The following is a 13,666-nucleotide window of genomic DNA, read 5'->3' as shown; positions in this document are numbered from 1 at the left end:
ACTTCGAAAAAAAGTAAACACCGTTAAAGCAATAAAAGGCAGAGCCGGGTTGCTGAACTGTGTTTCGGGCCTACTATATATGTGTAATTATTATATACGCACGGACTGCTTTTGGTGTGATTATTTGGGTAGCTTATTAATTGTATTTTAGTTTTTCCTCTAAAGATATGGCAACTTACCGATACTCTGCATACTTTTATTCACATATGAGAGAAACCAAACTGAGTCATTTCTGTGTGTCAGTCGTTTTTTTTACAATTGTAACCAGTAGTTGTTACAAAGAGCAGAAAATGAGCTCTAAACTGAATTTACATTACAAACTGTTACAATGAAACATCTGTGAGTGACCGCGGAATGGAGACGAAATGACATTTGATACACTGAGATGATTACGTCCTTATTAAGCGACTGACTCACGCCAGTGTAGAGATGACTCCACCTTTTTCCGCCTCCATCAAAGGGCTGGGTCAGGAGGAAGATTTAAGCCGAGAGGAAGAGGAAGCACCGCTAACTAAAGCCACGCTTTGCGCCTTTTCTCCAGCTTTCATTCGACAGACTCCACAGGTTTACTTCAGTAAAAGTGAGTAGCTTTTGGACATTGTTGTCAGACTGTTTAACGGTGAGGAGTTAAATGTTGACTCAGGGAGTTACTTTAAGGTGCTGCAGTTTTTTTTCCTCCCTCAGGGGGGAGGAGGGGGGGAGGGGGCCAGATGTCAATTTAAACAATGTCAAATTCAAAGCTTTCTTTTGTTGTTTGTCTTTAAAGGCTCTTTTTTTCTTACGCCTACAGTAAAGTAAAAAAAACAAACAAACAAACTGGAGTTTTTGTGTATATAATCTTTTTTTCTTCTTTTTTTTTTTTTTTTTTTTTTTTTTTTTTAAAGAAAAAACAAAAACCCTCAAAGTTAGGCGTTCCCCCCTAACCAGATATCCGGTGTTGACTGGACTAATTGTATCGCCTGTGCACCTATTGTTGTTCTGCACTTTGAAGGGTTTTGATGTCATTTGCCATTTTGTAGCCGTCATGCATCTAAAGGGAGGCAATAAAGACGGCATATTAATGTGCATACTGCAAGCTCCAAATGTGCTTCCGCGAGAAGTGAAATATAGTTTACCTGCTGGTCAAACGTCACAACGGTTTCTAACGGTTAACGCTGAGCCAGAGCGACGCAGGAGCGCGCACTCAGCTTCCTCCAGCTCACAAACATCCTCGCCTTTAGCTAATCTGTCAGGAGAAACATGGTTACAAAGTCAAGTTGTTGCATATATGAAGGGGCAAAACAACAACAACTAAAAACAACTTTCACACCACTAGCAAAATTTCGATTCTCCACTAAATGCTGTGTGATCTCTTATAGTGGCGAGGCGGTGAACTACATCAAACATCACATCTGTTAAGTAACATGTGATTGAAAAAGAGTAGGGGTGTGCATGTATTTTTAATTAGTGTAACTTATTATTGTGTAATGTTAACATCCATAAGTGCATTTAATGTATGGAAAGTCTGACTATAGGAGCATTGCTATGCATTTGGTTGCCCACAGTCTCTGCAGCCTCTGCATTATTTGAATTGCCACAATTTGCCACTGTTTAGCTGGAGAGATTACACTGATGCAAGAAGTAGTTTGGTTAAACAATTTAAGCTTTGTACAGTTTTGATCAGTTCATGAAAGTGTTTAAATGCCCCCCTCCCCTGTGAAAGTAGCCTTTGATGGTTTCCAAATTGTGTGCCAAGATAAATTATGGGCTACTAACTGAAAGTTACGACAAATATTTACAATGTCAACAAGCAATTGTGTGACTTAGACAAAAGACCTCAAGGTCAACCAGCCCAGCCATATCTCTGATAGCAATGTAAACACTACAGCCGTGCTGTGGCTGTTAACAGTTCAGCATCATGCTCTTATCACTTCACCTTCAAATGTCAACGCCTTCTCCGACGGCCTTGGGTAGTTAAAATCTAATCTTCAACCAGTAGAAATGACGCTGGGTCTTTTTAAACAGGGTGTTTCTGACTGTGCTTCTATCCAGCAGTGCCGAGTGTGGTGGTGGTGCAACCACACCTCACATGCGTCTCCTGTTCATCAGCGAGCATGTGCAGTGGGGGGATGTGTCATTTTACTTCACCTCATGTTAAAACCTGTTTTTTGTGTGTTTAAATGGGGAAGCAGGATTTTAAGGTTGCTTCCCCAACTGGGTTAGTTCAGACATTTTTATGATCTGCCCTGACATGATTTTTTATTTTTTTTGAACTCTGTGTGTGAACTTGGCAGCTCTGACTGCTGTCAGTTAACTCAAGGCTTCTATTGGCTCTTTAAATGTTTTTCAGAAACTCTCTGAACTCCTACTTATTCAGACAAATGCCTTCATAGTCTCTATTTATGGACCGACTTGTTCTAAAACAACTTCCTTGGAAAATACTCCAATTGGGAGTAAGTTGCACGTTCAAGGACCTTGCAGGAAATTTGAACTCTGATGTCTATAAACAAGTATTTTAGAAGGCTCATTTCATGTTTCTCCATTCGGGCGGAGAAGCTACTGTACCTGATATTCAGCATTTCATTTAGCCAAATGTCTGAATGTCACTTAAGTGCTCACGTGCTGATAGGGAACTTTGTCGAGGGGAAGAAGTGTGACAATGTCAATTAACTGTTATCTCTTTTGTTTGGGGTGCGGCAGTATGGGTTCCAGTTTGGGGCCTTTTAAGTGAACAGATCTAAACAGTTGGACTAGAAGTAATTAAAGCTCAACGTTTGATGTGCACTTCAGTCTCTATAAGCATCTAATATTTGAATTCCTATGTTATCATTTAAATTCCTCAATTCCAAGAAGAGGAAGTAAAGTACTGGTGTTATGTCCTCCAGTATGCTGTGACTGGTTCTGTGTTTTGACCAGCATGTTTAGTTAGGGTGGCTAAATGGAAGTCAATTTTCCACTCGCTTGTATCGTTTTATGGAAATGTGTGCCAAAGGTCAAATGATAAAAATACTGTAAATTAAAAACTGACAGACTGATTTGTAATGCTTGAACCCTTTTTGTGTGTGTGTGGGGTGGGGGGGGGTGGGGTTGCCCTTAAGATTTGTGTGGGTGGGGGTGGGTGGTAGGCATTTAGATGCGTGCAAGCCTACGTTCTTGTTATAGGAGTTCCACAGGTATCCAGACAGACACAAAGTCTCATTCCAGTCATGTTAAAGTCTTAAAGATAAAACTTTATTAATCCCTCGGGTGGGTTTCTCTGGGAAATTCGGTTTCCAAAAGCACAGCACGGACAGAAGTTACAGAACGTAAGCAGAATATTATATATATACACATATAAATACAGAGACATGTATAAATAAAATATACGAAAGGGATAAAAAGAATAAATAGGAATAAGAATACAAGGGAATTGCACATTTCAAGTATTGAAGTCTATTGCACTGTTGACTATAAACAAAAAGTATTGCACAGTGAAGTGAAGAGGCTCTACAGCTTAGTTGTTCCCCCTCCTTTGTCCTCCTGTTTCCCCTCCAGAGAGGAGTTAAACCGTTTGATGGCGTGTGGGACAAAAGAGTTTTTAAGTCTGTTGGTTCTTGTATGTTTCAATATCAAGTCTGAGTTTTTAGGTGCTGTAAACATGCATATTCACTCCTGTTTTTAATGAGGGATTATTGCAGACATTGCAGCGTGCTCACGTTTGTCTCTTAAATTGTTTAGATGGCTTATTACTAATCGGAAGAGTCAGGTTCCTGTGTTATAATAGCTGAATGAGGAAACACGCCCAACATTTCATATTACTAATGACTCTAATGTCTGGTTTAAAGTCTCAGTCCTAAGAAAATAAAACTCATGCATCCTCCAGCTTTGCTTGTTTATGTTATTAAAGATTTTTTTTTTTTCCAATAATTCCTTTATGCATGACCACAGATTAAATGATGATTACTTCATGCTTCCTGTACGTGCTGAAGTGCAGTGGGGTTTTTTTGTTTTTCTTTTGGGGTTGTTTTGTTTTGGTTACCCCTCCCCCCCATTTCTCTCTCACTCACTCACCATGAAGTCAGGTGGGTTCGTAGAGGTGCAGCGGACTAACAGCTATGGAAAGTTTCAGAAATCTGAGACCTGTACTCTGACAGAAGGAAGGAGGGAGGTGCTTTAAGAGAATGGGAGCAGTGTTGAACGTCCAGCCGGCAGGTAGGGGAGATGCAGCCCCCCACCCCCCAATACCATACACACCAAATACAATTGAGGGGAGGTGGCGTGAACATGCCTGAGACAAGTTCAGCAGCATTCCTGTACCGGGGAGTAGTGGTTTCTACAACTTCAGCATTTGGTTGTTTTGCATTTTATAAAACACGTCACTTGGTGAGACTAAAGCATGTTTTCAGTCTTATCATATGTAAAATCTGCTATGGCTGCTTGATAATATGCTAATCTGCATTCAAATCTGAGGATTTTGACTAGTCACTGTTCCAATATCACACAAGTTCCTGACAAAGGTTCTTTAGACAAAGGATATTTAATCCAGAATAAAACCAGATTATGCAATTTGTATTATGTCAGCAGTCTGTGTATTTTTGCCAGCAATCAAAGCCTGTAGAGTAAATGCTGAGGTTTGTTCCTTAAAGATGCCTCGCTCTATAGATTGAGTCTGTTGGTGGGGGAGTATATTCATAATATATATATTTTTTAAATTAGGCTTACATAAGAGTAAAATTCTTAGGAAAATAAAAACAAAATGTTTAACTTAAGCATGCATGGAAAAAAACTAAATATTTACATAATTGCTGAGCATTCTTTCAATAGTATTGCTGTAATGTAATATACACTACGACAGGTTTTTAAATTTGACACGTGCACTCGGGTGTTCATCCGGATACATGCTTTCACATTCGCACACTTTCTCAGCCTCGCTGCCCCTAAACGGTCGTCTCGTTTTTTGCAAGTAAGTGAGAGCACATACCTGTCCATAAGGTACCTGTGCTCTCAGTGTGTCAGGGTGACGACGCTGCAAAGCAAGTTGTGGTTTGGTTGAATGAAACCAGCTTATACAGCCATGATTACAGTCATCAACTTCAGACAAAGTTGTATAAAATGCAGTCGTGGTCCCAGGTGACAGTTCTGCCCCTGAGGACATGAACATACTACTAATACCTTTCTTGTTTTCTCTGGCGTCTGTCATCCAGCTGGCTTGACTGGAATGTGTGCCGGCGTTTTGCCACGAGGTTCACGTTCATTTAGCTGATTTATGTAGCCAGACAGCGTGCTGTCAGGTATTTGATGTTGCCTTTAGGACTTTCTACCTGGGGCGAGACTCTCAGGAATGCAGTTTGTGTGAAACAATTGTCTAAAAATTGCCAGCAGCATGCCTTCAGAGGTGAAGTTCATGCACACTATAGAGTAATGGAAGTTTTTGCTTTATGTAATTTGAGCTGTTATTTTTACCCTGGTGGGAGAGCCTGATTTGTCACCACTTTGTGACATTCTAGTGGGAATTCTGGGAGACTTCTGGCAGCACACAGTTTGCTCACTGTGCTCTTTACATCTCAATCTGCTGAGATTATCCAGTTTAATTCTGAGCTACTGGTAAATATAAACTTTGCATCAGTGTCAACACCTTTCAAGTGTAAAATGGGATTTTTGTGTGTGTCTGACACTGAGGTTAACACAACGTGTGATGTGTGGAATATTACCAGCTTATGTGTCTGAAAGCATGTACATGCTTGTACTTGGAAGGTTTTCACGCAGTTTGACATCTGAAGCATCTGATGTGTGTCAAGCGAGTTTTGATTTTAAAAAATAAAAATACAGGTTTTATCAAGATGTTGCTTTTACTTTCCCTTAGATCAAACCAGAATACACTGAATATTTATCTGTCAGTGCAGATGATGGTCTGATAAACATCAAAACTGTTCTCAGTGTCAAGTTTATCAGTGCGGCAGTAAAGTGGCTGATCTTGTAAACCACCGTTTTCCGCTTCTGTCATATTTTGTTTAATGGGAACAAAAAAGGTTCCTGGTTTCACTGAGGAGCATGACAATCATATTTGGCTTTGTCAGCACCTCAAACTGCAGCTGATCTCGTTTTTGTTGTCAGGTGTGTTTTGGTATTTGGAGGAAGGGCTGAAACGCACTGGAGTGCTACCTCCACTCCCCCATGTTGCCCCCAGAGCCAGAACAACAGGCAAAGCTGGCTCGGTCGGATACCGTCTCACTAAACGGGGCCTTCTCCACTATAAGCTCGTTTGTGTCATGCTTGCAGCTGGCATGAGCTGAATGGCCAAGTTCAACTATTATCTGTCAAAGCCACTATTTTTATCAGTGCTACAGGCATTTTATGGCCTCTTTTTTTCTGTGTCCTTGACTTATCGGCCTCTTTAAACAAAGTTTAGTGTGTGTGTGCGTGTGCTAGTGATGCAAAGCTGTCTAGTAGACTGATAATAAATGTGTGGAATTTTAGAAACAACTTTTTTTTCTTTCATTTTTTAAAAAATCATGATTGTTTGTAGTTTTGACTAGAACACCTTAAAGAAAAAACTCAAACCCACTTTTTGTTACTTACAACTAATGTTTATTAGATCCCAGTGTTTCTGTCCTATTGAACTTTAGTGTTTACAAAATCTGTGTTGCAAAAAGGCTGAAATGATCCATAACCAGGTTTTTCCTGGAAGCTCTAGACGTGCGTTTAAGGGACAAATGAGCGTGTCTTATCTTATAGATGTTAGATGTGTTTTTCTTTCATTTTTTTGACCATGTAATAAGATTAAATTACATTTATAATACTTAAACTTTTTTCTTTTCTTGTTTTTATTGAATCGATCACAGTCTTGGTCTTTGGGAAAGGCCAAAAGCTCCTTGGATGCCAAAGGTGTTATGTGCAAAAGCAGGTGGTGTAACTCGAACTGCACATTTTTTGTTTCTCCTTAAGCGTGGCTGGGTGTGGCAGTGGGATCAGGATAAGAAGTTTCCTACTGGAAAGCAAAACCTCCTTTCACAACACTAAAGAATTTTAAGCATTCCCGTATGAGTCACTTCTTCCCATTGCGGCAATTAATTTCATCTGCCTTTTGCTTTGCTATCCAACCCTGAGCAAACATCTTTATAGCTCTTATCTTGCCTCGTAGTTTAAATTCATCCAACACCTTTTTTCTCTTTTTCCAGGAGAGGCTTCTTGGATTTTTCCTTTTTAAACTGGACTTGCATGTGTAGCTAATGAAGCTGTATTTCCAGTTGGACAATACAGGACAAACACAAACTATAGGAGGAGGCTAGTATTCCTTATTGAGGCATTTTACTCATGCCGTGGATTGTCCAGCAGTGCAGGAGAAGAAATGGAGGCTAGTTTTTGCTTTATGGGTGTTGGCCAGGCCGAGGACCAGTAAAGGCGTAACAATGGCTCCCTTCATGATAACAGAGTCTCTACTGATTTCTCGCCCGCTCCCTGTGAATAATATTATCAGCCCACCCCTGAGAGGAGCCGTACAGGGTGACTCCAGAGTAGGTTTCTGGTGTTTCAAGTGAGTGAAGGGTGTGACGAGGAGAGCAAAGTAAGGAGGGGGTAGGCGGGTGGGTGGGTGGGTTTTGACGGCAGCTTGGTGAAACCTGGGGGCGGTCACAGAATACATGCATCAAGGTAGTGTGGGATTTAAATGGGGGTGATCTCTCACCTCAGTTGTTCTCTCTCTCTCTCTCTGGGTCACACAGAGCAGGCACTCTCTTCCCTCGCTCGCTCTCTTTCAGGCTCAGCCTCTTTCCCTCCCTCTCCTTGTGTGAACTAGTTATTCATCCACTGTATGAGTCAGGGAGGGTGGAGTTTTGGAAGACTGCTGTACCAGTCACACTTTGTCAGTTTACTTTCTCAATCCCATCTCTTTCTGTCACTTCTCTGCTGCTGCCGTCTGCCCTTTACTTTACGCTCAGGCTTTATCGTGCTGTGCAGGAGGAGTCCACTTCGGCTTTTTAAGTGGAAATTTTTTTTGTCTCAACAAGGGTAAGTTGCTCAACGTTACGTCAAAGGTGAACTAACTCGTGTGTGGAGTCTGGCAACACTTTGAGCAGTTCAAGGTTGTTTTAAGCTTCTTTACTCAAAGCTTTTGGTTCCTTTTGTTCAGGCTGCTTTTTGTCACTGTTGTTATAAGATAATTGACTGTATGTTTAACAAATGGGTTCCTGGTTTGCTCCCCCCTCCCCCATCTCCTGGATTTTTTTTTTTTTCACATCATCTCTGCTGCTCCAGTTTGTTCATCATTAACTCTTAACTCGTGAGCTCCCTTTTTCCATCCCTATGATTCATTGACATGGCTCTCTTAAGAAAATGTTTCCCCTCCTTTTTCACTGTTCTCTGCTGCGAACCAGCCACACCATTGAAGTCAAGGTCATTTAGTAATGGATAGGTGGTTGTAGTGGGACTTCACTCAAAGTGTAAATTGTGAATTCTAAAAAGCTTTTAATGACTTTTAAGTAGAAATGGCCTCATGCCAGCTTGCATTACATCACTGGAATCTAACTTTTTTCTGGACCCCTCTCAACTATAAGAGGAAGTTGGTGTTGACCTGTGGAATTACTGATAAGAGATGAAAAGTGGCGACTGGTCGGGCTTCAGTGTGCTGTTAGTCCAAATCCTGCGGTGATGCTGATGTTTAACTGGTGGACAGTTGGGTGGCGTCATGTGTCGGTTAATTGATAACTGGGTGCAATAAATTATACTTTATTATCCAGGTGAGGCAAACTGACTGCTGTTAGACGAACATTATTGGTGGTAATAATTCTAGTTTCTCTCATGGAGAAATGGGCAGGGAGGGCATTTTTCTTTGACCTTCTACTTTCATCCTGTTCTGAGAACACAAAAATATTCATTCTTGGTTGTTTTGTCATGAATCACAAGACTCTCCTTCTGACTTGCACAGTCAGATTTATTCTAAGTACCCTTTCTAGGCAGTCACATGTTGCCTGTTCATATTTGAAAATGGGATTTTTTTTGGATTACTTTCATCTTGTTGTGGTGGGATTTCCTTAAACCTGCACTTTTTAACAGTGGTGATGCTGTATTAGTGTATTATTACTATATTTTTATGAAAAGCATCACTTGCTAAACCATAATGTGATCAATTTCCCCTCAGAACAAGACTCTGCACAACAGACATGATGATACTCTTGTTGAAATGTAAGGTGCCTGACCAAAGGCCTCATCCGTCAATTCAAAAAAAAAAAAAAAAACCTTTGTGTAAGAGGCGTCTGAAACACTGATTGTCACACTCGACGCAGGAATTTTCATGTCACAAATTAACAGCTCTTTGGTTTCACAATGTCGTCGGAAGGAAGCGATGTGTCACAAGAAGTGGTCTGGAATGCTGCAGTAAATTTGGAAGCGTAACAAGAAGGACGACTATAAAAACAGTGGTGTTGGCTCAGTGCTTAGGTTAACAATTTCTTGAATGCAGTGTGTGCAGAGCGACGAGGAAGGAGGACGAGTTTGACACAAGACGCTAATCCTGTGATGCTTCAATTATTTTTAACTTTAATGTTTCAAGCAATATTAAAAGTAAAGTTTATGACAAACTGTTTGAAATGCTTTTGACTTTTGGATTGCGCAACAGTCACTTTCTCTTCTGTTTTCACTGCGACTTGGTTTCTGACTGAAATCCCATTTGGGGGGGAAACAGAAGAGAAAGTGACTTTTGCACAAATTCTAACTTTTCTTTAAAAAATGGATTTTTCCTGCCTGTCAAATCGATCTAGCTCATTGTTCACAAAATGCATAACCTGAATCCACATGTACTTTTCTTTTTCCTTGGCCCTCTAGGCACCCGTGTGAGCTCGGGTCACCTGACCTTCATTCCTCAGGCTTAAATTATTAGCTTTTAACTATATTGACTTTAGGAGGGCTGTACTTTTTGGCAGTGAAAGAGCATTGTAGACTTGTATCAAACAATGGATCCTCCGGGTCCAGTGTGGCTTGCGCTGACCGCACCCTGCGTATAAATATGTTTTGTAGTTTACATTTGAAATCTGCTTTAAACAACAGAAAATGTCCAGTTTCGAAAGCAGAAGTTTTCTTGCGTGCTGACTGCTTTTAGTGGTCTCTATAAAACTGCCATGTCACAAGAAGGAGCAGTCGTCGGTTTAATGGGTTCAGTGAACTTAAAGTGCTGGGTTTATTGGTGGAGGCAGTATTGTGCCTTAAGTCGTGGCCTGACTCTTGTACACAAACAGCCAGCCTCAGTGTGGGATGAGGGATGCCCTCAGTTCCTTGTAGCACCTCCTCTCAGATATCAGGCCATGTCTGATGAGTGGTTCGAACCAGGGCAAAGCATCCTGGGAATTTCTGTTGGGAGTGTTTGTTTGGTGAGGGATGAGCTACTCTGCTCCAGGAACTGCTTTTCAGACCTGCTGAATCAGGAAATGTAAGAATGCGCCTCCCTGAGGACACCGGCAAGACATAGAGGGAGGGAGGGGGAGGGGGGGTTGTATTTTTTTTTTCTTTAGAAAATTATTTTGCATGTTTTAATTTCTCTAGAAATTAGATTAGATTAGATAAAACTTTATTAATCCCTCGGGTGGGTTCCTCTGGGAAATTTGTTCCCAGAATGTTCCCAAAATGTAACTGTTTAAAAAATTATCTGTTCAGGGTTCTGTTTGAACAGGAAAAATGATCCCAGCATGACAGGTTTGACCTTAAACCTTTGTCTTTGACACCGTTTAAAACAAATGCTGTTCTGCTTTGAGTCAAATTTCAGCCCTTGAGATATTCTCATGGAGCTCTGGAAGGATTGTTGCAGTGTTTCCCTTTCAGCTCAAACTAACAATGAGCTTTTTGTGTATTTGTTTGCAGATAATTGGGTCATAACAATACAAGAGCCAATATGCTTCAGGAGATTCAGGAGATGGGCTCACATGCCAAGGATATCTACGATTTCCTTCTGTCGGGACTTGGTAGGTTTAGTTTTTTTAAACACTGAGAAAAGACAGACTTGTGTTTGTTTGTCTAAATATATTTCCCCTTTCCCGCTCTAGATCCACGGATCACAGATTATCCTCTGATGCAGAGTCCCATAACCATGACGACAATACTGCTGGGCTACCTGTTCTTTGTACTGTACCTCGGACCTCGCTTAATGGCCAATCGCAAACCTTTCCAGCTCAAGGAGCCTATGATAGTTTACAACTTCTTGCTTGTGGCCTTGTCAATATTCATCGTATATGAAGTAAGAATCTGTTATCTATGCACATAACAGTTAATGCACATTGTTAGCATTTCATCATTTATTCCAGACTGTTTTCCTCAATGGATATTGTTGGATACATTCATTTGGTTGAACCTCCATCTGCAAAGATAAAGTCCTGATAAACTTGTTTTTATTTGCAGTTTTTGATGTCTGGCTGGGCCACAACGTATACTTGGAGATGTGATGCAGTTGATACCTCTAACAGTCCTCAAGCACTACGAGTAAGTCGCCCTAACTCTATAACAATTACTATTATTAAAGACGATGAATATAAAAACTGACTTTCCTTCCACTGAGTCACAAACTAAAGTCTCTCATTGTTAGATGGTCCAGGTGGCGTGGCTGTTCTGGTTCTCCAAGATTATTGAGCTGATGGACACAGTAAGTTCACATATTCTGATGCCATGGTTTATAAAATGTGCCTCAATGTTCAGTTTTAGTAAACGTTCTGACCAGAATGCCCTCTGTTAGATCTTCTTTGTGTTGAGGAAAAAGCACGGCCAGATTACCTTCCTACACATCTTCCACCATTCCCTCATGCCCTGGACCTGGTGGTGGGGAGTTGCGTATGCTCCAGGTAAGTATATAACCTTAAGTTGTCAATGGTTAATGGAGAAGGGAGGGGGAGCATTGCGGAAGTGTTCTGTAGTTAGCTCATCCTGCGTGCCAATCTTGAAGATAAGATGGTCTTTTTAAAGCCTTTCAAGAAGCTTTGTGCAGATGAGCTGACCATCGATATGAAAATGATTAACCGAGGGAATTCGGTGTGATGTTTGTGGTTATCACTTCAGGTGGAATGGGATCTTTCCATGCCATGGTAAACTCTTCCGTCCACGTTGTTATGTATTTCTACTATGGCCTTTCTGCTGCTGGACCTCGCTTCCAGAAATTTTTGTGGTGGAAGAAATACATGACTGCAATTCAGTTGGTACGTGTAGCCCATCCTGACTCAGTGGTGTTACCAGTAGAGAACATTTTTGTTGTGTATTTGGCTAATTTCTCATTTTTCTTCTCAATAGATCCAGTTTGTGCTGGTATCTCTCCATGCTACCCAGTATTACTTCATGAGCAGCTGTGATTACCAGTTCCCTGTGATCCTCCACCTCATCTGGATCTATGGTACCTTCTTCTTTGTTCTGTTCTCCAACTTCTGGTTCCAGGCTTACATTAAGGGCAAGCGACTGCCGAAACAGTGTCAGAACGGCACAGCTGTGCACACAAATGACAAATACTGTGAGAATGGCAACAGTGTGAAAAACGGTACTGCCAATGGTGTATCACACGGGGTTCCCAATGGGACGAAAAATGGCAACGCCAATGGCTCGGTCCACCACGACAATGGCAGCTCTTACATGGGTAAGATGAAGAAGGCCTAGGAAGTCTGGAAGGAAAAGCCCAAGATGTATGGCCCTGTAAACTTGATAAAACGACTACAGATTCCAAATAATTTGTTCCTTTCTTTTTCTGTTTTTAGTTTTCTATGTAAAATGTGGGAGGATGATGTGGTCAGTGACTTCCACAGGTGGGGTCCCAAATTTGGTTGTTTGGTTTGTTAGTTTCTTTGCATTGGGGAACCATCTATGGAACACAATGTATGAAGAGAAGATGTTTTGACCCATGTTGTCTTCACTGATGTTGCAAACAACCTCCTAGTTCAGTATCACTCTGGTGGCCTTTCACCACACTCGTCTTCACTTCTTATCTGACCCCCATGTCCTCCTGACACACTGTGGACAGATGACTGTACAGTTTCTATCAAACTTGAAGATGCTTTTTGTAAATAGTTTTACAAAAAAAAAAAGAAACTAATTGTATTGCTATACTTTAGACTTTCTAAAATTTGTTACTTTGTATTTAATTAATATGCAAATAAATTCCATTTTAAATGATCAGCGTTGACTTTTTTTTTCCAAACCCTGATAACAGTTTATTGTATATGTAACTTGATTTCACTTAGCAGATCTTTGGGCTCCAACATTTTGCTGTTGCAGCAAAAGTATTTGCATTGTCTGCATGTGCTTCTTGTCTCTGCCATCCCAAATATGTGCAGCAAGTAGGAGGTCAACAAGGGCTCTATTCTTCATGGCACATGGCAGAAATGGCATCCCGCAGACCGGAACCACCAGAACAATTCCCGCTCAAATCAGTTCATCAGGGTCAGGAATGGGGTGATTTTAAAAAGGTTTACTTTGCCTGTGTTAGTCAAACAAGATAAATGATCTGCCTATCCAGAATATAAAATGATATTAAAATCATTAAATTACACTGCAGATTTTCTTTCCCCTTATTCTGCATAGGCAGCCATAAATGAACTTAAAATTGTTATAAATTGGATAAAAATTCAGAACTTTTTGTTGTTGGTGTGTGGGGGTTTTTTTTAAAAAAAATTTTAAATCATTTATAGCTACAATATAATGCTTTTTGATGGTTATATTAAAAACTGTAATTTTCCAACAGCAAACTAAG

General features: G+C 40.6%; 1 protein-coding gene across 2 annotated transcripts; it reads left to right on the top strand.

Moving 5' to 3' along the window:
* The first annotated feature begins 455 nt into the window (after positions 1-455).
* elovl1b (ELOVL fatty acid elongase 1b) lies at positions 456-13,090 on the top strand. 2 transcript variants are annotated; one of them, XM_006809476.3, is made up of 8 exons: positions 456-580; positions 10,807-10,907; positions 10,989-11,179; positions 11,341-11,421; positions 11,525-11,581; positions 11,672-11,777; positions 11,992-12,128; positions 12,220-13,090. In XM_006809476.3, the coding sequence occupies exons 2-8, from the start codon at positions 10,838-10,840 to the stop codon at positions 12,574-12,576; spliced, it is 999 nt and encodes a 332-aa protein (XP_006809539.1). In that variant the 5' UTR covers positions 456-580; positions 10,807-10,837; the 3' UTR covers positions 12,577-13,090. The 2 variants fall into 2 exon arrangements, with proteins under 2 accessions (XP_006809539.1, XP_006809540.1); XM_006809477.3 differs by lacking the exon at positions 456-580 and adding an exon at positions 7,640-7,965.
* The last annotated feature ends 576 nt before the right edge of the window (positions 13,091-13,666 follow it).

This window comes from Neolamprologus brichardi, chromosome 23 (assembly GCF_056152115.1).
Source record: "Neolamprologus brichardi isolate AB-2024 chromosome 23, ASM5615211v1, whole genome shotgun sequence".
Classification (NCBI taxonomy): domain Eukaryota; kingdom Metazoa; phylum Chordata; class Actinopteri; order Cichliformes; family Cichlidae; genus Neolamprologus; species Neolamprologus brichardi.
The sequence above is the reverse complement of the archived record's forward strand: the minus strand, read 5'-3'. Positions and strand labels throughout refer to the sequence as shown.

What these genes read in the sequence shown, in the direction of transcription:
- elovl1b (XM_006809476.3), top strand. Translation starts at nt 10,838, where the DNA reads ATGCTTCAGGAGATTCAGGAGATGGGCTCACATGCCAAGGATATCTAC. An exon ending in ACAGTCCTCAAGCACTACGA is followed by an intron (nt 11,422 to 11,524) that starts GTAAGTCGCCCT and finishes TCTCATTGTTAG; the next exon opens with ATGGTCCAGGTGGCGTGGCT. An exon ending in GGGAGTTGCGTATGCTCCAG is followed by an intron (nt 11,778 to 11,991) that starts GTAAGTATATAA and finishes TTATCACTTCAG; the next exon opens with GTGGAATGGGATCTTTCCAT.